We start from the raw sequence: 23,917 nt of genomic DNA, 5'->3' as shown, positions 1-23,917 counted from the left end.
ATTTATAACAGTATTGGTTACCTGCCAGTAATACCTAAGTAATATACGATCGATTTTTCGATTACTATCTTTACTCAAACACGAAAATAGGCAAATTATTTTAATATGAAATATTATCGTACGTTTTACGTATCGTGTTTCAGTATTTAGCGGGAAAAATTCCATTTTATTATAAAACGTATATTAAGTTTCATATTAATAATATTGGAAAGTTGCTACTATTTTTAATCTTATATACTTTTTAAATATATTATTGACTCATAGTCATACTATATTAGTATATAAATAGTTGTAAAAACAATTTCTCGTAAAGAATTTCGAGATAGTATAAAACGAGACGATGCATTAGGACGTGCGCCGCACGACGCACGAGCAGGTGTGCTGATCGCGCTCCCCTCCTTGTTGCAGAGCGGGCGATGCGGCTCGAGTAGCGCGGTGGGGCCCTGCCCGCCGCCCGTCCGGCCAATTGTGGCCCGCCTCGCCTATGATGTCATCGGAGGAGGAGGCCGACTCACACGCGCCCTACTCGGATAAACTACTGAAGAAACAGAAACGCGTCAGACAGCGCGTGGACGCCGGTGAGCCGCGCAATTCTTATTCAACTCTCGCGACGAACGGACTCGCGCCCGCGCGCGCCGCACACATGAGTGGCGGACTTTACGGCGCCATCTTCGAGGGTCGCCAGCACTTCGGCCTTTTCGGTCCCTGCTACGCGCCGGCCGAAATGCTAAATGAATTATTAGGCCGCGCGCCTAAGCAGGAGGATGCCGGAGACGAGGCCTCAAGCGGAGATATGCTCCGCGACCGCGTACTTCGTGATATCCTACAAAGCCGAAAAAAGGAGCTGATGCGACTCTCTCCGGACAATAACAACGTACTTGCAAATAATAATAATGACGAACCTAAACAAGAGAAGCGGTCTCCAGAACGGCCCATTTCGAGAGATTCTCGGCCGGATCTCGACGATGCTCTGTTAACCTTGGACAGTGCCGGTGACTCGAGAACTTCACCGCCACCCGCTCCACCCCCATCCGAACTACTGCTTGCTCCGAAATCTGAACCTGAGGACCGTGATAGTGATGCTCAACGCTCTTCTCCGCGACCTCTCGATGTGAAACGTGCTCGTGTAGAAAATATTGTGTCGACTATGCGTGCTAGCCCTGCGCCTCAACAACCACAAGTGAATGGGTGTAAAAAAAGAAAATTGTATCATCCGCAGCAACACGACGGGGCAGCTGAACGCTACGGTACTAGCCACGGCAGCAGTGCACAAACAGTGACGGACGAGTCAGAGGACGATGGTGAGCGACCGCCTATTCATCAAAAAATTGTAGAAAAGAACGCTTTGAAAACCCAATTAAGAACTATGCAAGAACAGTTAGCAGAAATGCAAGAAAAATATTTGCAATTATGCAATAGAATGGGTCAAGAATCAGAGACAATTGATAATGATGGTGCTTCTAGTGATGTAGAACAAAACGATGATCCTATACCTAAATCAGAACCCTCTTCACCTGTCAAGGAAGTGCCTCCGCCGATACCAAATAGTGCTGCACCAAATATGCTCTCACAAGTTATGAGCAAAATGATGACTGCAAAAATTCAAGCTCAGTCTGTAGCTCATGGGCATCTTCCACCTGGATTCAATGGGACTTTGCCTCTCATGCCACATCTGCCTCCAGGAGAACATATGCATCCACCACATACTCATCAACATCTTAATAACGCAGCTGCTATGTATCTTAATGTTAGTCAAAAGCTATTCTTAGAACAAGAAGCGCGAATGAAAGAGGCTAGTGAACAACAACAAAATAGTCAACAACAAAGACCACAATCAAATCAGCACTCGCCACAGCACAGGCAAATGGGTCAAACTCCAAAGCCTCCTTTGTCTTCTGAACTAGCAGAACGACTAGATGCATTACGTAGCAACTCAGGTTCAGTGGGACCAGTGTCAGGTGCAGATTTAGAAGGCTTGGCAGAAGTTCTTAAAAGTGAAATAACAGCTTCATTAACTAGTCTCATAGACTCTATAGTGACACGTTTTGTACACCAACGTCGGATAATGGGCAAGCAATCTGAAGCAGCGGCAGCTGCAGCTGAACAGCTGAATAAGGACTTAATAAGAGCAACTCGACTTATTGACAAGTCACCAACACCAAAGTTGCCCGAGAGACCTTCTGGACAAATGTCAGGTAACCCACCCGTCCATCACCCTGGAGCGCCTAACGGCGTTCCTTTTATAACGAATAACCCCATGTTTATAAGCCATATGAATGGCCCCCGCGCCCCAGGCGGTGTGGCGTTTCCGCTACACGCTGAGGCTGGCGGGCCTGGCCACGGCGCTCACATGCGGATTCCAACAGGGATTTTCCAGACACCACAGAAACCTCTTCACTTCGGACCGATGAATGGACAATTTGAACGAGAGCAGAACCCTGACCCGAGTGAGCCTCTAAGCCTCGTGGTGACGCCAAAGAAAAAGCGACATAAGGTGACTGACACTCGCATCACCCCTCGAACTGTAAGCAGGATCCTGGGTGAAGGGGTCGGTCAATCGCCGGAGAGTAAGTTCCCCGAGTCACCGTCACCACGACCATTCCTCGGCGGAAATCTCCCAACCTCAGTGGCGATACCTAATCCATCGCTACACGAAAGTCAAGTGTTCTCGCCGTATTCGCCATTCTTCGGGGCGGGTGGTGGCTTGGCGCGATCGCCTCCAGCACCAGAGAGGGATTCGCCGCCGCTGCCAAACTCAATGGTTCACTCGGTGCACCACCGTGTGCTGGCCACGCTGTCCCCGGACTACATGCGCCCTCACCACCCACACGTGTCGCACCACGCTGCGGCGCCGCACCACCCGCACCACCTCGACGCGCAGGACCCGCACTCCGACTGCAACTCCACCGACTTGCCTTACGACGGAGTTCAGCCTACTATATCCTTTTTAAATAGAATACAAAAAAAGTCTAAAACTCAATTTACATCTCAACTCTAATATAAAATTCGAAACCGCTATCAAGTTCTTGGCGCGATAGTTGTAATCGCCCACAGATATCTTATTTCTGTAACTGTATTGTTTAACCTTACGACTGCCACCTACTTCCTCCCAGTAGTAGACATTATACGATTCTTGAAGCCTCACAAGTGTTGCGGTTTCTACGCTTTACTGTACTTTTGTATCCACCTATACATGAAGGAAATAACCATAAACTTAATTAAACGCCTACTTGCAGCGAGCGGTATCTTGTTATCACAGTATAAACGACTTACAAGACTGAACTCTATGTAAATATAGTCTTAAAAGAATTTATATAAAAAATATGTAGAATATTTCTTTAAAATCCCTTTTTTATTATTTTGATGTATCTATTAGAGCATAATATAGAGACGCCGCTATAGATATCAGCTAAGGTTAGTTATAAGATTAGATGCAAATGGATTAAGAACTTGTGGTGCTTCAATCGGTCTACGTAATACTGGGATATAATCAGATTTACGTAACCTTTTTTCTCAATCCCAATTCCTTGGATCAGTAGAAGCGTATGCAATGATAATACCTTACTTTATTTTAAGTTAAAATAAATTTATTATCCATTTGATTTGACAATATTTTACCAATTTGCTCCTTGACTCCTGTGTACTCTTCAACGTTGACGCCGATGCACCTCCGCAAGGCCAAGCTGATGTTCTTCTGGGTCCGCTACCCGAGCTCCGCAGTCCTCAAGATGTACTTCCCAGACATCAAATTCAACAAGAACAACACGGCTCAGCTCGTAAAATGGTTCTCAAACTTCAGGTTAGTCCCCCAAAATATTAATAAAACAACAATTACACAACTATTATTTCTAGGCTTCGATATCAAACGTAAAGTCAATAAGTAATACTTTAAGTAATGGTATAAATATCTTAAGCCACTTAATAAATTATCTACTTACTATAATCTTATTTTGGGCTCAAGTTATGTAGCTTTCTCGGATTTAGAAGATTAAATACGGGATTTAATACCTATTTAGCTCAAAATAAAATAATAAATTATCGTTAGTTTTGAGTATTTTATTAAGGAAATTATTATGCCTTCAAACGTTTATTATTGGATTATTGTTCGCAATACGATTCAAGGGATTCTAAATACACTATTTCCTAATTAACGAATTTACTTAAAGGGTTACACCCTTTTCGATTTGACCCGAAATAATAAAAGTTTTACACGTAGCGATTGGAATTTCACGGAACTTATAAATAATTTCAAATAACTCAATACATACAAGTACTATTATAGAATTAAATAAAGATAAATATAATTAAATGTACTTAAGGAAAATGTTTTAAGCGATTTTATTATAATTGCTTTTAGAACGTCAGAGGACAAAAATTTTAACCACAATTAAATAATATATATAGCTAAATAATAATTTTATATTTATACTAGTCATCTCTCACGGTAGGTAACATTTATCGGGTAGCATTTTGAAGGAAACTTCTTTACGCGCGTTTAACTTGGGGAGTAAGCTGGTGAATGCGTGACGAGAGCGTTACGAAAAGTTTGGTCGGGAGAGGCGAACAGAGCAGAACAGAGAGGTGCGGTGCACATATTATCGTCCTCTCTTTCTCTCATAGCCAGTTACGTTTCGTATATTTAAGGCTTGTAGGCTTAGTGCTAAAGAAGTTTTATTTCAGTCGTGTGGTCTAAAACTATTTTTTTTTTTATTAGCATTAATTTTTTTTTACCAGCAACGAAACTGATAAGTTATAACTATTTTTGTTTATTCAGAGTTACCCAACAGTGGAAATCTCAAATACGGTATAGTTAGTAGTTTAAACACAAAATAGTAAGATAAAAATATTTTTATATTATGAAGAAATTATTTTATTTTATAAGTTGCCTTATATTTCAAATAATTAAAGTATGATAACAAAAAATATCGGTTTTTTTAAATAAGTAGACAAATAAAAATGTCTATAAAAGTATTTTTCAATAAAAAATCATAGCAAAAAAAAAACAGTTGTCTTTATTAGTTTTGATACTACGACACGTAGAATTTACCTGAAAGAATACTCAATAATAAAATTGTATGTTTTAGTCCCCTCAAGTGCTACATCATTTTACAGTCTTTAATTTAACCCAAGCAAGTCTGACATAAACCGACTTAAACATTGCTTGGTAAATAAATTATATTAAAACTCCATTAAATCTATCAGTTTTTTTAATACGATGAAAAAATTTCAAAATTAAAAAAATAGTTAACGTTAATTTCAAACTTTAATATTATAAAAATAGAGTACTAAAATTTTCATGACAATCCAAAAAGTATAAATATATCAAAATTATTTTAGATAAAAAAAAAGAAAAAAACTGTCAATACAAGTAACGGGAAAGTGCCTCAGTATTGATTTATACTCGACTAATTTTCGCGTTATCAAAGCAATGATAAGAGACACCTGCCATGGCCCGTGCTTATGTGATAACACTCACACTTCTTTACATATCTCTAACCGTATGCCGAACACTCGATAATCTCTCTTATCAACAGAGACACAAAATCATATATACAAACACCGTTATATATGTAACACATTACACACCATTATATATAACAACATAAAATATAAAAAAGTTTATAAATTGTTAATACATTTTTATATACATTAAAATTACCTAAAGTTTACCTCGTATATCTTTATATAATATTATAATATGTAAATAATATTCTATAACTAAAACCTTTTCTTTAAATAATGCGCTAAACTACCGTATCTTACCTTCCTTTTCCTGTTTGAAAAATAAATTTTCAAGAAGAAGTTACTCACGTCCCGTTAGAAAAAATAAATTCCCAGATTTTAAATTTGAATTTGTCTAAATAGACGAACCACTTTGATAGACTCATTCCGCATGATACTTTTATTGAGCGCGTAAGCACGGCTATAATTTACAACGATAAACATTCTGCGAGAAAAAGAATTTGTTTCCATATGCGGTTCTTTATTTGTATGCGGCAGTTAATATTGATATTATACTTTATCGACGCTTTTAGGATCAAGAAAAAAATATTAAACGATTATGAAGAAGTGCGTTACCAGAGTAGCTTTTACATCTATAGAACCCCCCATTTGAATGAACGTCGTTAGTAGTCGAACAAACTATATTATCTATTATGAATTATAACTCATTTAAATAATAAGTATGTAAAAACTAATATATTTGAAACATATAAAAAAGGTATTAATATATATAATAATATATTAAATACCCTTCACTCCGCTCCAACACTTATCACGATAAATGTTAGAGGGCTTTTGTATCTCAAGCTAGTACAATCATTATCTAAGTAGATAATAGTAGAACTTTGTAAAAGCTTTGATAAGATTAGTCACACTTACCCACACATTGCACTACGGGCATATTTCACAAAAGTATTGATTATTACATCCATTGGTTTTCCTGGTATTTTGAGATAACAAACATTACCTAAACCGCAAGAAAATTGCGCAGAATTAATTAATATTATCCCGTTTTAAGATGATAGACTTCATATTAAATTAGTTTTTATTATATTAATCATAATATAAGTCTACAAGGAAATATTTTAGTAACTCGTATTTTCTTATTATATATGTTAATTACAAAGACTAGGTATAATAATTTTGATATATGTATCTTCATATTAACCAATTACATCAAAAAAATAAACCAACAGTTAAAATAAATATACCTACACATTCTATTTTCTTTTACCTTTCTCGTAACTGCAGATAAAAAAACAGAGTGAGATTTAAAAATACTGAAAGAAATATTAAAACATTCGAAACACAACTAGCCCCATTTGTATTGTCCCTTAATGGTTGCATTGTGGACGGAAAACGGCCATTTCCTTGCGATAAACATCTGAAAGGAAAACTGAAAGGGTGAGGGTCACTACACGGAAGGCAATTACAAGCCAAGGTGTCCAAGACAGTGAATTGATGGCGTTTTAAATTTGTACACTTCGATTGTGTAAACTGTCCACAGTACTCGATTAGTTGCTTTGATTTCGTTTTCGATCGTTACGCGAATTGACCAAATGGGGTTTTAGCTATAGTATAATAATAATAGACAAAAACCCAATTTCAAAAACATATTGCTATAGTTATATAGTTTTAATGTCAAAGGAGAACAAAGCCTAAAAAAACTAACAAACAATTAATATAAAAAAAAAATTGCAATAATATTATAACATAAATTTAATTTTTCCATATAACTAATTAAAATAAAAGTAAGTAGAAATCTGAGCTAAATATAATACAATAATGTTTTTATTTATCAAGGCGTGTATTAATTTATCGTTGTAACTTTATCGCCTACATTTTTTTCAAGATTACACTAATTAACGCTACATTTTAACAATCAACATAAGTTAACGCAGTTTAATGAAGTATGACTTAACCTTAGGATATTAATTGTTACAAATGATTAAAAAGTAATAAAAATAGCAATTATTGACTTTATTTTGGATCAGAAGAATTCACAGTGGCTAACTTTATGTTTTTGAATGGTTAAAACAAACACTTAGAAAAATGAGTAAAAGTTTAGCTTTGAAAAATGTTGAGGTATTTCTCGCTTGAATCTTAAAAACGCCGTAAGGGCATACACTGATATTCAAGGAGCAAAGGAGGCTGCACAACTGGCCACTTGTTGACGTACTCGCCTCGAGTGCTCTACCGGTGAGAGCTCCTTGTCTTTTAGCCGCTTTGTCGCGCGTGTAAGCGCCTTAAGCCGATTTCTCTAGTCTCTTAAGTGGCAAACAAACTAGCATAAAGTATTGTAAACGAAACTTATCAACGTCTTTTTACCTGTTTTAAACCGTCACTTACGTGTATATAAACGCTATTTAAGAAAATAGCAAATTTATGGAGAGTTAACACATTTAAAAAAACCGCTACTATTTTACGTCAAAGTTTGCGAATTCCTCAAAATTAGCTCTAGAATCTTTACAGAGTGGAGGCAAAACAAACATCCTCCAGTCAAAGTCGATGCAAAGATAAATTCTTTGGCGCACGACTCAAAGAAACGCAGGCTTGTAAACAAAGAGTTACTCGTAGAATTAGCCGACGACGATAGCACTAATTAGCAACGGTGACTCGTTTAAGTTATTTCGCTTAATTAAGTTGCGCAGAAGTGGTCTGCGGCCGGCCCGTCAGAGAAGGCGTAAATTGTTAGAATAGGCAACACTCCAATTAATCTTTACACACATCCAACTAGTCGCACGAGGGTCTGCACTTAGACTAACCGAGCCTCAAACCTTTTAACGCGCCACACACAAGCGACCTGACGCGACGCGCGACACCTCTCACTGATGTCCTGCATTAAAGCGAAATCTCCCATTATGCGACTTAATTACATTTTTAGTTCCCGCATTTCATTCAAGCCACAATAACGTCGCAATCAGACCTAGCTTAAATCCCGATTCATTCAACCGAACGCGAAATCGCACAAAGTAATAAGTTCACCACTAATTAGAATTACTTATATCAAATGTGAATATTTTAATTAATTCAACTGAGAATAAAATCTCTCGTATGCAAGGACTCTCACGGTCGGAAACGGAAATGTTGCCAACCTTACGTCGCAATTTTGATATGCCTTTTTAACTTACCGTGCTAACTCGCTTCGTACATATTTAGTTCAATATTTAATTTTTTTGTAATTAAAAACTTAAGCGCGCAATTTAATATTGAAGCACTCGAAACATTATCCAAGTGTAAAGAAAATATTGCGGATCTAAGCATAGGGTTCGCGACTCGCTGTGATCGTGCCTCGGACGTACATGCGAAGTCACCTTACATTGTATGCGCTGCTTCTAAAATTTAATTGGTTGGCTAATACACTGCAACCGCGGAGTCTAATTTACGTGTTAACATTTTAATAAGGCCTGCCGAGACTAGGGCGCCAAGTGGCCGGCCATTTATATTGCGCCACGCTCATACGAGCACCTCCAGTAATTAATACGACCCTTTCGAGGAAGCTTATGAGTAGTTTTTCTTCTAAAAAGCTGCTAATTACTCGTCACTCGAGCTCTCACGTCTTATAAAAGAGCGTCATAAATAAAAAGCGCTGGTCGCGGTAGTCGTAGGTAGCGTTAAAGAATTCCGTTCGAACATGAGCCGGGTAAGTCACGCGTAGGTATTAAATTCTGCGTAACGTGTCTTTAACTCCGAATGTTAAGGCTATCGCGCACGCAACGAAGCTCCTAATAGGTACGGGGCGAGGCTGAATATTTACATATCATTGCATACTAGCCATTATAAAATATTAGCCTTTCGCCGGCCATGTCGTTAATAATATAATTAAAACACGCAAGGCGGGGTACTTATCGCGGTAATCAAGAAATGCGCGATGTGAGGGGCCTGATGCGCCGGTTATCTAGTGGCCTACTTTATTTTTTATACAAAAATATGAAAATGCACAGTCTATTTTGAGGAACAAAAAATATTTTCACTTATCCCATACGGTACAAAACGCTTGGGGGTTCAATGTTCATCGCTTGCTTTGGCATAGATATGTACAAATTATGAGTAAAAAAACATGTTGGTATCTTAAATTTAGGAGCACACTACTATTTTTTACACATTTGAAAAAAAGAAAGTTCGAGGTCAATTTAGAAGAACATAATGCCAAAAGCAAGGCTCAAACTAGCAACACGACATAAGCAGAGCATGAGTAAGGCATCCATCAGCTTAATGAAAGGGTAATTAGAAAAGTGGAGGTTTCTTCCGACCGCCTACCTTATCTTGTCTTCGATGGGGCACTAGATTTTTAATTACATCACCCCACCCGCCAAACCTTTGTTTCGTCAAATTAGCCTACTATCGGTAGCATTTAATCGTTATAAATTACTTGCTTTAGTTAAATTTATTAAATAACATAGTCAAATTAAAAAAGGAACACACATAATTCCTTTATCTTGTTTGCATTCTTTATTCAATCAGCTATTGACTGCAAAATAAGTTTACTAACTTTATTTTTTGTACTTTTTACTTTTATTTTTAGATAGGGCATGAGCAATTACCTTTCAATCAATTAGTGTTACCGAAGTACGAACACGTAGCTTATGTATTTATTCGTAATTCGGAAGGCACGCCTTTCCGTGGTCTCGAAGGAGCGGGCGCGGCGTTCTTTCATTAGTCTCAAGCCTTAAAAACCTTAATACGCTTCTAATGACATGACACACGAGTTTTGGGCGGGAACTTGGATGTCACGCGACTTTTATTTTCTTTTTTTTTACCGAGATAGCTGGCCAGTGATAAAGTCGTAACGAACCTCTTTTGTTAATGACAATTTTAATACGAAATGTTAAGCGTGCTTAATATAATACGAGTATTTAAATAAATGAATACGTTTTTATTTTACTTTTGCCTTGTTCCATAAAAATTTTTGTTACTTAATTAATTACATCTTAGGGCGGGGTCAGAGACTTGTCGTTTAGTTGTGCCACTTGGATAATTTCCCATGTGTATACAGCCTATGCCGCGCCTTTTTGCTTCTATCAGTCTGATTTCTTACGATCGTTGTTATATAAAAAATATTTCTTATTTGTTTTTTCCTCAATTTTTTTTCTAATTGATAACAAAGGAATTAGTTTATTTAACAATGTTATTTGCAAAACTAATAACCGATAGGAAACAATAAACATATCGTTGGCAGTTCAGTAACACATTCTAATTAGAACAAAGACGAATAAAATATACAATTAAAACTATAAAATATTTGTACAGTGAACTGTAGGTATAATACGTTGTCTTCGCGGACACCCAGCGAAGCTAGACCCACCGATACTTGCTAGAACAAACGATCGGTATAAGAACGTTCAAGTGTTAGAGATCTCAGCCGATTGGTCGCTGACTCCATTCCCGCGGGAGATAAGGCTGCGCCAGCGCTGTTCAACTTCCGCTGTTAACGATAGTGGTCAGCGAAGACAGAAGGATACGACAAGGACAAAACATTTAACGATAACAAAACATAAAAACACTATTGTTACATTTACTTGAAAATATGTCAACTACTTTTACAACACAAGAAATATTAGTTACTAAAGATGTGAGCAACGAATTTGTATAGGCAACTTTATTTTCTGTCAATACAATGTCTATACAAAACGCCTCATTATTTCGGAATGAAATGATCATCAGTGAATAAATTAAAATACTTATTATAAGTTCAAGTGAAAACTCGTGCCGTGGAAATCTTAGTAATAAATGGCAATGACAGAAACCCCAGGGAAATAACTTGAGTAAAACTGAAAATGCAATGGCAAGCAGGCGGTTTGACGTAATGACGCCTGGCAACACTAAAGTAATTATTGTTAGACACGTGATCAACACCCTTCATATTAAAACATATTCTCGGATTACTATTCGTCACGATAAAACAAATCTATATGACATATGCGCGCATCTGACTTCGTATTTATTGAAGTGATCGACGTTTTTTTTCCACACAAAATTTTATCAACGGCCAATAACTTTTTGATACATTAATAGTAATCTGTATTTAATTACTTAAAAAAAATTTATTTGTTTCTATTAGTTTAAATTCAATTTCTTTTAATATGTGAACAACATACTTTTTTTTCTGTAATTAATGTATCAACGGCCAGAAACTATTGATATAATAATAAAGCTTCAAAGGTATTATTTCTGTATACATTATCCGTATTTATTATTTTATATGTTGTTATTAGTTTTAACTGAACATGTTTAAGAGTGGAACGTTAAGAATTCTTTACGAGTAAACAGCGCGGATCATTTTCGATTTTACTAGACTAGCAAACGAAGCGTGGACAGATGCAAATAAAAAGAATCGTCCAGAACTGGTTTTTGAAACTGTCTCAAAACAGTAATTAGCGAACTAATCCTGAAATCAAGTAACCGCGAACGGTCAGCTTCATGCGGCCCTTAAACGCGCGTCTGCTCAACCCTTTTTTTTCGAAATTTTAATACCGAGTATAGTTGGGGTAATAAAATCTCCGCAAGCACTCAAATGAGCTGAACTTTTGAAGCGTGGGGTACAAGACAGAGGCAGGTCAGCGAGGAGGGAGTCATTAGCCAGGCACGGACTCGCACGGAATTTATAATCCAGACCTAGGTCTTTATGAGTACTTAAGTCCAACAAAAAATTAAAATATAGTTTTTAGCAACACTATTGTTAAAAATTTAAAGATATTTAATAGCAAATAATGTTTTTATAAAATTACATTTGAGAGACTAAGATAAAAAAAAAATTTGAGACAATGATTTACTAATCTTTATATACAAGATAGATTTAAGAAGTTTGTAAATCTTATAAAAAATCGTACAGCTTTCTGTTACAAGCATATTGTTAAAATACAATTTTAATAATATGTTCTTAGTCTAATTTACGTAACAAGTACTGTTACAGTATTTTCCGTTGTAAGATAAGGGAATAATTCGCGAGAAAGTTGCCATTCGACATGGAGGCATAGATTATCGTCTACAGCCCGCATCTTGCGACACTAACAAAATACTATCACACATTTATTATCAGCAACTATATATATTTACTTTAAAGTATTTTTAAAATTCATAAACATCACGTTCTTAAACATAAATTAAATAGTTAAACCATTTGCGTTCTACTCCTAAATATTATGTTACTCTTAAATGTTATGTATGACGGATAAAAAGAAGTTAGTCACAAAAACAAAACAAAAAAGCGTTTGATCATTAAATATTTTAATAAAGACAGTACCTAATGATTCGCATTAACTAACTCAGTCTTTTATGAGCGAACGATTAATAATGTTTAATATTACGCATATATAGCATGACTGAATAATTTCCCTTTGAACTCAGTCCGAGTACGGCCCTGCGTTGGACGGCGCAGTCTGAAAAAAGTTTTTTCACTAACTGAAGCATTAATCCGGCCCGGTATTAGTTTACTCGCTTTTACTCACGCCTATGTGTGCACCGCTTGCATGTGTGCACAGCGCCGTGCGACTTTTACACAGAGAACAAAAACGTAGAGGCGGCGGTTCGCTCATTACTTTATTATTTTATAATTATATTATTAAAATAAGAACTTCTTAGATCATATATTACGTTAATTTTTATATATATGTGACATACTTTTTCGTTGTAATTACTATTATACTACTTTACATAAGATAGCTTAAGGTAATGTTCTTAAACAAACTTATTTTACTATATAGAACCTCATACTGTAACTCATAAGAAATAATTTAAAAAAGTAATATTTATTTGTCTATGGAATTCCTTACTCTGCCGCATCGGCTCATTCTGCCGTGCTCTAGGAAAGCCGGACGGCGTCCACTCTCACAGACGCGGTACATAGCTCGTACATAACATAATACCTCCCCATATCATGAGCCGAGCATCAGGTTTTAATAACCATTGTATTTGGCAACGATCGAAATGAGTGTTTGGTGAAGTCACCGAGCAATGTCTGCAAACTATTTTTCAGTTCCAAAACGAGCCCTTTAGTTATAATCTATAGGTATATTAAGGTATGGTTCTAGACGCTCAATAAATATAACACCGTTTTTTTTGAGGGAACACATCGATGACATTGAACGTTGTAACAACATGTAGACTATACTCTTTTGTTTTCCAAAGATTTAATTGAAATAGTTTTTTTTTCTTTAGGTACGTGTATCAATGTTCTTTTTTGTTTTTGAGAGTACAGATTATATCAACATATCAGCGTTACAATCACATATTATATATTATGTTAATTTTCTATGTCCTTATTGACCTCGAATTACGCATTATTAAACATAATTGTTGTGTATCTATATTAAGATTAAATCAATATAACATTTAGATGAAAAGTCTCATAAAAAACATAGTATCTCAGTTCTTACCCCAGTTATCAAGCACGCACCGCGCCCGCATTGCAGACGCGAGCGAAGTAAGAAAAGTGACGATTTTTATAATTTTACATTCATACCGTATTTCATTCCAATCTTTTTCTTACCTATATTATAAAGACAAAGTAAGTAGTCCTTTATAATTTTTGGAGAATCTATACAATATAATATACGGTCTCTGAAAAATTATTTCGCCATTTGAATGATACGTGAGACTTTTAGGATTTTACGAGTCTTCATACAATCGTTAGAGACATCTAAAATTAATTATAATTTAATTTTAAAGGTTAATACTAATATATTTTTTATAAGATCATTGTATTTAAAGGAATATTTAAACTGTAAAGACTCAGCAACTAACTGGATCAACTGTCAAATAAAAAAAATAATTAAAGACACTTTTACAAGTATTTGCTTTTAAAATACACATCTTATTAACTTAATCAGTTTAAATAAATAAAATAATAATAAATTATAAACAACAAATATACATAAACAATCGGACATTACATTCACGCACATACATATTTTCATCTTCATTATATCGCTTAAATATGAACTGTCTTAAGCAGTTAATCATATAACTTACATTTTTTTTTGTATTTTCTCAAACGTCACATATTAACAGTCATTGCTTGCTATTGTAAAACGAATTACAAAAGCAAATCTTAACGAACAACTCGCCCGCATCCACTTAGATATAAAATAAGAAATGACTATTGGCAATATTTTTCGTTGCATTACTTAATGTACGTATTTATTTCAAATTAAAAATTACTTCAAAAACAATTTTAAATCGCCTTACAGTATTTATTTGTTATTAAAATATTTAATTATTTGTGAAGTAACTACTGATAAGTACTAAGTAGTGAAGATTTTACGAGAAGAATCGGCAAGAAACTTAATAGTTGCGCTTTAATTAACTTCTCTACATCTGTATGACCAATACAAATGTTTGTCATGTGCGGGGATTGAACCGCGACCTCCAGCATAACAGCCACAAACCAGTACTGTGATCGTTGCGCCAATGCGTCGTCAAATAAACGTTAGAACTCGACTAAATATCGTGTTTAATATAAGGAGATTCAACTTTTGCAATGAACGAGTATACAATGGTGAAAGAAAAAAAGTGAACAATAAACCTTACCCCTCAGAGACGTCTTAGCCACGACTTAGGACTTTGTAGAGTTTAAAATATTTTAGACTCTACATTGAAATAATTGTTTTTCTCCTCTATTGATTTATTGTTTATTTTGTCAAACTTTTAAAGTGTAGTTTGCATTTTTATTTTATAGTATTTTTTGGGTTTATAATAATGTATATTTGAATTGTGTTGTATGTAATTATAATCACATATAGAGCTGCTTTTTTACTATGAATAAGTAAATATACTTACAATAAAACATAAAAATAGACTTTGTGGTAAGTTCAAAACTTAACATAAACTTAGTTTTAAACAGTAATTTTTTATTATAACTCTCTTATCATTTTCATTTTGTTTTTTTTTTTTGACGTATAATAATAATAATAATTTAAAAGTAACCAAAATCTTTAAAAGTAACAAAACATTTAACTTTTCCTATATCTTTTCAAGTCTGTGGCATGTTTGGTTCACACGGGAATCGAATGTTTCTTGAAGGGGAGAGTAAGACAAGAGCTGAGATTTCGCCTTTCTTGCGACCCTACGTTGTGGTCGCCAATTTACGAGTTAAAATTCTTCAATTTTTTTTATGAATAAAAATGAGAGAACTTAAGGGTTAATCTTCGCAATTAACAATAATAAAATTTAAATTACATGATATAAAATTATTATATTAAAATTTTCCAAACTGCAAAGCGGATCTTACAACTGATATAAACTTAGACAATTTAAACACAAATTTGAATAACATCACACTATATAAATAAATAAAAAATATTGTAACATTACACTAGATTAACTTTATAAATGTTTTATTTAGATAAATGATCTCTACAAAAATATGTGTCTTCGAAACAATTCAGTTCAACGCCTATGACCTAAGAACTTTCTCTTTTTAAAAAATAAAAAATTTTCTTCGCCTCCAAATAAAGCCAGTCGACTTCCTTGCAGACTATACAGTAACTTCCTTTGGATTCCCATTCCGTTTTTGTAAGAATATAAGAAACTTTTGCGAAAAAAACCCCACCAACTGGCTTTAGCAAACAATGACATTCAAGACGCTGTCCCAGGTAGGCGCAAGATACCGATTTCTTAAGAACAAGAAGACAAAAGCGTGAACTTCAAAGCATATTGAATTTTATCACCCATATGTTATAGTCGAAAATAATTTTAGTTCGATGATATCCCACTTGGAATGTTTCTATTGTCTGAAAGAATCCGCGACTTGCACGTTGCTTAAAAATAAACAAAATAATTTCTTACATCCTTGACAGAAGGTTGATATTCGCCTGCAGGCGACATTCCCGAAATTCGTTAAATCAAATGCGTACAAAAGCAACAGCTGATTCTCAGAGTAACGGTTTTAATTCACATATTTATACCGTATAGATGTCAACACGTTCAAGTTAAAAATTTCGATTTTATCCGTCCGTTAATATTATTTTGATTTTAACGTGATTTCATTCGATAAGCTTCGTGTTGTTTTTATTAAATTTTTATAATATATAATTTTTTGACGATTACATTTTCGAAAGTCCCGTTCGATTGCGGTACGTTTTCGCGCCACCTACTTACTACCCGCATATCTGTACGTCGATAATCGATGCAGACACGCTAACGGCTTACAAATTGCCTTAGATTTTGAAGTCATTACTTTTCAATTCACTTTTTTTTTGTTTGTACAAACGCTCATTTAGAATTTAGAAAATTTAAAAAGTTTGTCACGTCACCAAAAGTCTTAATAAAATCGCAAGCGAATCGTATAAAAAAATTATTAAATATATTTCGAGATCAAAAGATGTAATATGTATCATTCTTGGCACAATTCCACGCGGACATGATTTATACCAAAACTATCTGTAAATACCTATTTAGTTCTTAAGTTGTGAATTGTAAATATGTATAATATTTTGTATAAATAAAATTTTCATTCTAAAAAAAAAATGTATCATATTATAGTTAAAGTTATTTCGATATTAAAATCATATAGCTATAGGGTCATTAAACTCTCAAATTAAGAAATAAGTATAACGTCTAATTAATAGCAACTCAAGCTTAATACATATTAACTCAAGCACGGATCGATTATGGGACCATCTGTTAAAACAGTTATCATAATGACTAATATTGACGACATCCAATACTAATAACACATGAATGTACTCATACAGATTAGTGATCCAATAGCCATAAAATTTAATCACAGTAATTAATTACAATACTTCAAAAAATAACGTTTCGCAGATAACGCCTTAAATGTTCGTAATTAATATCTTAAAATTTTTGTTTTCATAAACACATCCGTTCTGAAAAACATTTTAACTGTCCCACCCTACCCTAATTAAGGAAAACACGACTAGGCGTAGACACGAGTACCTAAACATTACAGCTCCTCTCACTAGCTAAAAAAGACATCTAATTATTAAGACACTTCATTTACTTACTCAATTAGTAAGGCTGCAATCTCTCGCAGAGTGCCAATTAAAAAATAATAGATACCCCGGCGTGCGAGCGAGAGGCTGGAGAGCGCTCGCTCGCGCAAGTGGCTTAGAGATGATCCGACTCGATTGATACCTCACTATTGAGTGATTTGGGTTTTACGATCCTCTATCTTTCTTTTAGTGCCACATTTGCTTTCACGCTTTTATCCAAACAACTATTTGAAGCTATAGCCTTATACGAAATTTAGATTTTTGTAAATCCGCAACGTCTAAAATGAATCTATGTTAAGTAGATTTTTCTGCTGATATTTTCGTCGTCTAGTTATAAACATGTACTAAGTAAATTTGAAAGAGAACGATTCGAAACGTAATTGAAATACGCAAGCCGAAATAAAAAGCCGACTTAAAACCCTTCATAAAGCAGCAACAATTTTTCCAAAAGTAACGCGTCACTCGACGAGACGCGAAAAACTGAATTAGCCCGTCTGAATGCAAACTCGTAAGTAATTAGCCTCGCGAGACTCTCGATCCGCTCTCGTAAGCGAAGCGAAGCGAAGATAGCGATGCGATGCAACGCGACAAGCGGACTGAGCGAAAATGACTAATCAAATCCTCTCCGCCCTCGACAGCTTTCGAGAGCTTTTTATATTTTCATTGTGCCGTCAAGTGTCACACGGCAGGTGAATTTGCCTACACGTAACGCGCTTCCATCGCGGGGAAGCCGGCATAGGTACATTGCCTATCCTACGACGAGTGGCTATAGATCGGCTGCGATAAAGAGTCGTGAATCTCTACTGTTAACTATCTTGATATAATGTAACTTTATATCCAAATATTAAGACCACATACAGCACATTTTCTGATATCGTAGCCATTAACTAATTAAAATGATAACAGCAACGATGCAAATTAATTACCTAATATTAATTTGTTTTCTTGTTACAGGGAGTTCTATTACATACAAATGGAGAAATACGCGCGGCAAGCGATCAGCGAAGGTCTGAAGACAGCGGATGACCTGCATGTAGCCGGTGATTCCGAACTATACAGAGTGCTCAACCTGCATTACAACAGAAATAATCATATCGAAGTAAGTCTAAATTAATTAAACACAGATCTATTATTTATTTGTTTTGTTACCCACACATTAGGGAATTCTTAACATTTTTTAATATTATATCAAAAATCGATCACTCCAGCGGGGATCGAACCTGTTTCTCCGACTCACTGTGTCGGTGCTCTAGCTAATTAAGCTATGAAACGATATACTCGTCGACGATGTATTCGACCGTGGAAATGTTTAAACACGATGTTACTTGAGCATTTTAAATTCTTCGTAAATGAAGATACAGAAGTAGCCAATAACTAAACAGCGGTCTTCTTTTTTCAAGGTTCCGCCGAACTTCAGATACGTGGTTGAGCAGACGCTCCGGGAGTTCTTCCGCGCGATCCAGGGCGGCAAGGACGCGGAGCAGAGTTGGAAGAAGTCCATCTACAAGGTGATCTCGCGGCTGGACGACCCCGTGCCCGAGTATTTCAAGTCGCCGAACTTCCTCGAACAGCTAGAGTGAACGCCACATCGACTCGACGCACACGAAAACTTTCGGCTAACTAAATTTTAAAAAGTTGAAAAGAAAATCCATTGGACGATCGTTTCGCACACCAAAATTTTACGACACTCGCATTTAGGCCTTCAGATTCAAAATTATTGATAAAAGAAGTTTAATTAAATTATTAAAAATTGAATTTGTACGTTGGACGTCGAGCGGCGTGGTGCGGCGCGCGGCTCGCCCCGCCACGGCCCGCGCTCTCCTAGGAAATTCATTAGGTTATACGAGTAAGAGAAAATTTAAGTCACCTAGAATTTTATTTCTGCACATAATATATTTCGCTATATATAATTATTATTATATTATTAAGTATTATCGTAAATGGTTTTTATAGTTATGTATATCTTAAAATCATTTATTGATTTATTCTTTAAGGAAAAAACGATTAATATATTAACTGCTTAAGTTTTAAACTTTTTGTTGTTTTTATTTTATTTGAATTTATCCCCTTTCCCGTTCCTCTTACCTTTGGAAACTCTTTTTTGTTGATTATTTCCCGTGATGTTTTCATTCCGGCGCCTCGCGTCGCCGAGAATTGTCAACCTTTACCTCGTCATAATTATTTTAGGAATAATTAACGTTAACCATAGTGATTAGTACAATAGAGCAGGGTTATTTTTCGATCCACAAGCAAAGAATTTAAACATTATTTTTATACTGATAGCCGGTTATATGTTCGTGCAGATTTTTCAATAGAATAAATATTAACTGACACCAAATTCGAAAAATTGTAAGCATCCTTAGTTCAGATTAATGTAAACATCCTGAGTTGTATTTTACACATTTCGGCATCGTTCGGCAAGCATTCAGTTCGTCCGGACCACCGCGGAGTCCGCACCGGACCTAGGGTTAAGTTTATTTATTAGATAAATATTATATTCTGAATGTGCGTGCGCATAGTATAGCATCGCTACCTGTGCAAGTGCGGAGCGGTCGACGTCGTCACGATTCATATTTAATTTTCTAAAGTATACGATATTCACGACTTTAGCGACCGTAAAATCTACTTTTAAACTTTATATCTATAATCCTATTTAACCACACCGCGTATTCTACTGGCATTCATTTTCTATTTACTGACGAAATATATTAAGAATTTCGTGACGCGATCGCTCCGCAGGCGGACGCCCCGCGACGGCACTCTCCTCTCATAGACATCTTCCCACAACCAATCAGGTGCAATAGTTGAAGGCAGCAGCGACAATAGACCGAAATTGACCGAAACATACCGACGACTAAATTACAGACAGACCATTTGGATAAAATCGAAAACAACACAAACAAACAAACGCACTGGGCCACCTCGTCCGAACAGAAGTGCCTTCAGAAATGTTGATTTTTTACAAAAGAATAAATAAGAAATTAATACAAAGGGCCCTCAATAGAACTTTCCGCCCAACCGAAGGCGTCTCGCGGCGTCCGCGCACCGACCCGCACACGCATTACAGTTCGCCGTATCGAACATACAGTATACATACACACATTACTATTATACTATAGAAGAATACTTAGTTTGATTCGTAGATATATGTAGCGCGGCTCACGCGACGCTCGCACCCGAATAGCAAGGCGAGTCGGAGACGATGTGTCTCTCTATCGTACGTCAGAGGAACTGCAGCACGATTCGAAATCCTCAGCGAAACACTCGCAGCATTCGGCAGCAAGCTCGGGTGCGCCGCACATCTTGATGTATTTGTTATAACGTGTAGTAGCCGGCCGCCGTCCCCGCCACGCGGAGACAGTTTCAGTTCACATCCTCAGTTCGACAGACAACCAGACGATACGCTATCATTTACCGCTTCTTTACATAGATATTACACAATAAGATAGATAGTTGTACAGAGATGTATAGCGACATGTATATAATACAGTAATTTTAATACAGAAGAGATGATAATCGAGTAAAACTATCTTAGTGCTAATGATATTTACTTAAGGCTCAATAGACAAACGGCAATTGCGAATTGATTTGCGGAATTGTACAGAATCTTAAATCATCCTTAGTTTCGAGTGTGGCGCCGCGCGGAGCGGGCGGCCGGCCCTAGCTAAGCAAGTGTAAGCATTTTTCATTTGGTATTACACTTTGTTAATGTTTCATTTGTAACCATTTGAACTATTACAATAATATAAGAGTACCTCAGTTTAGGATGGACCAGGCGTCGACTGGTGTGCTTAGAGTAGTGTTCAGGTTAGGAGTAAGAGTGATGAGACATGCAACCTTCGAGACATCGACACATAGAAACAAACACGCAGCCTCCCCCCTCTTTCGAAACGCCGGTTTTAATTTCGGAATTTCTTTCCTCCCACGCTTCCTCGGAAGCGTTACACGTATCCAATCCTTCACGTCAATAGCCCAGGTTAATTTTCCTGATTCACGTTGGTTCGTCGGTTCGTAAACGCAGTCGCCGCAGGGCTTATTCGAGAACGAGAATCGTTCCATGTTACGTTAAAATTGTATTTTGTTGATGTTATCTGTTTTGTTCTTACCATAAACAGTGGCATTTCAGAGCTAAGAAACGACAACCATGTTCTGGAAAGTTTTGTCGAATCACTGAGTGAAATGAGGAAACGAATTGAACGTCAAGGTACAGCTAAGATGGCTAAGAAAACATATATCTTTATACTATATAGAGTACGCTCTCGTTTTTAGCTCTGAAAAGTCAATCATTTTCGGTATACCTATGTAATTCCTTGTATAGTAAGTAATGAATCCGTTATTCCGATCTCTCCATAGAATTTTTCATAACCTATCTTATACCAGTGCAGGCTACAAACACATATTACAATAGCAATTTATTGATTTCACATCAACAGTATTCAACCGACATGCCGTTATTTGCAGATACTTGGAGCCGTTATTTTATATGTATATTTTCTGGCAAGGTAAGACTAAACACGATGTAAGTTACAATATAATGTTTAGTTTAAGCGATTGTTTTTCCGGATTTTATACTTGAGTGATTCACTGTGCAGCCGCCGCAATAAGACCACAATGGATATATCATTCGATCGAGCCGATGTTTTATTTGTAAGTTATCGGTTGACAATTTTTTTCTAAATTAATATAAAGACTCAAGTTTGAAACATCGAAATATTAAGTCCACAGTGATCATGGGGTTAACCCGCAGAAAAAAGTACAAAATTCGGTGTGACTTTAAATCTCATGTTTGTAACTACTTATATGTATTGTAGATTTATAAAGAAAATTGTCCTTTTGGCGATTGTCAACTGTAATTGTTTCGACACTGTATCTAGATGATAGTTTATTTAAGTTTCATAAAGTATGTATCTAATGTTCTTCCTTTACACTTTTAGTATTTTGAATCCGTCTACGAAATGTTTGGAATATCGATGTAAAGTGAAAAAAAAATATTTAATTATTTTCAAAATTAATTATAAACAAAAAAAAAACAATATATATGTATAATATATTCGGTTTCACGTTTGGGTATTATGGTTCCTAAATTTTGGAAATTGTAGTAGACTCTATTGTGTAGCATTTCGTTTTTGGAGTTAGGACACATTTAGATGTACCAAAATAGCTGTATCAATCAACTTTTCTATACAAAAAAAAAAACATTAAGAAAAATGCTGAAAATTAGGTAGTTATAAAATAAGTATCGTTCGTTTGTAATATCGTATAATATGTCGAAATTGAGCACGGGTACTATTAGGATCTGAAAACGAATACTGCCGATGATAATCAGTTAGTAAATATTGTAAGATAAAATGAACGCTCAACCATTGAAAATCTGTCAAAACATAACACAGAGTCACCGAGATCTATAGGCGTTCGTAATTTTGTATATGAGAGTATAATTATCTAGTAGTAAAAAAAACAATAATTTCGATATCCTTGTGGTCTTCATTCGTAACAGCGATACACGTTCATTTCGTATTCTCGTACGTTTGTATGTACTGTGTGTTATGTTGTTATAATTATATTTTTTGTAAGTCGCATTCCGTGCGACGCGTTTTCGTATGATATATTTGTAAATTACCTCGAGCGGACGCGGTCGCCGGTGATAAAATTAGATACAAAATTAATGACAAAATTAATAAACTAATTAATGTCGACGTGGCGCTTCTCGGTCGCGGGCGAACGCCGAGCGCACGAGAGGCGGCGCGTCCTTAAGGAAAATTAAAATTTGACTAGGATTTAGGCATTATTTTCGATATCCTCGCATTTCGGCTAAGTAACAAGGGCCCGCGTTCGCTCGTTTTCGATATATTTAGTACAAATTTCAAGATGTTAAGGTTACGAGGCTCAAAGCTTTTCTTTCGAGGCAGCCACGCCGCAGCCCTGCTCCCGCGCCGACGATATAAATGAGTCGTGTATAAAAATTTATTCAAAAGAGTATTTTTGTATTGAATATTTCTAAAGTTGGTGTAAAAATCAAAATTTCATAAATTATAGCGATGACAAAAATGGACATTAGGTAAATTTAGAATGTCGTGCGTTTTTTGTATTTACTTTTAAGAATAGTATTGGATATTAAACGTTTAGGAACATTAACCATTTGTAAATAAAAAGTTGACCGTCGCGTGCGCGGGGAGGCAGAGTGGCGGCCTGTTATATAGATAAAAAAATATATAAATGACTAAAAAGATGTTTATATGGTTCTGGATGTAAAAAGATAACTTTAAAGGCAATTTTTAAGGCGAAAAAGTGGATAAAAATAAAATGTAAACGATTCCTTGGTATTTGTCTTAGAATGGCTGCTAGCGGGTCACTATTGTAATCTGTGGGCCTCAGACAAAACATACCTACTGTCACAAAACTAACCTAACCTACATTAATTATTACGGTTCTTAATAATACAACATAATGTAATGTATCAC

The 23,917-nt window shown here is 35.8% G+C and overlaps 1 protein-coding gene across 1 annotated transcript; it reads left to right on the top strand.

Annotated features, from left to right (window-relative positions):
- The first annotated feature begins 484 nt into the window (after positions 1 to 484).
- On the top strand, positions 485 to 19,488 carry LOC123662094 (homeobox protein prospero). The gene is made up of 4 exons (XM_045596982.1): positions 485 to 2,938; positions 3,645 to 3,799; positions 18,411 to 18,555; positions 18,857 to 19,488. The coding sequence occupies exons 1-4, from the start codon at positions 485 to 487 to the stop codon at positions 19,034 to 19,036; spliced, it is 2,934 nt and encodes a 977-aa protein (XP_045452938.1). The 3' UTR covers positions 19,037 to 19,488.
- The last annotated feature ends 4,429 nt before the right edge of the window (positions 19,489 to 23,917 follow it).

Source organism: Melitaea cinxia, chromosome 18, assembly GCF_905220565.1.
Source record: "Melitaea cinxia chromosome 18, ilMelCinx1.1, whole genome shotgun sequence".
Taxonomy (NCBI): Eukaryota; Metazoa; Arthropoda; class Insecta; order Lepidoptera; family Nymphalidae; genus Melitaea; species Melitaea cinxia.
This window is presented reverse-complemented; position numbering and strand designations above follow the sequence as displayed.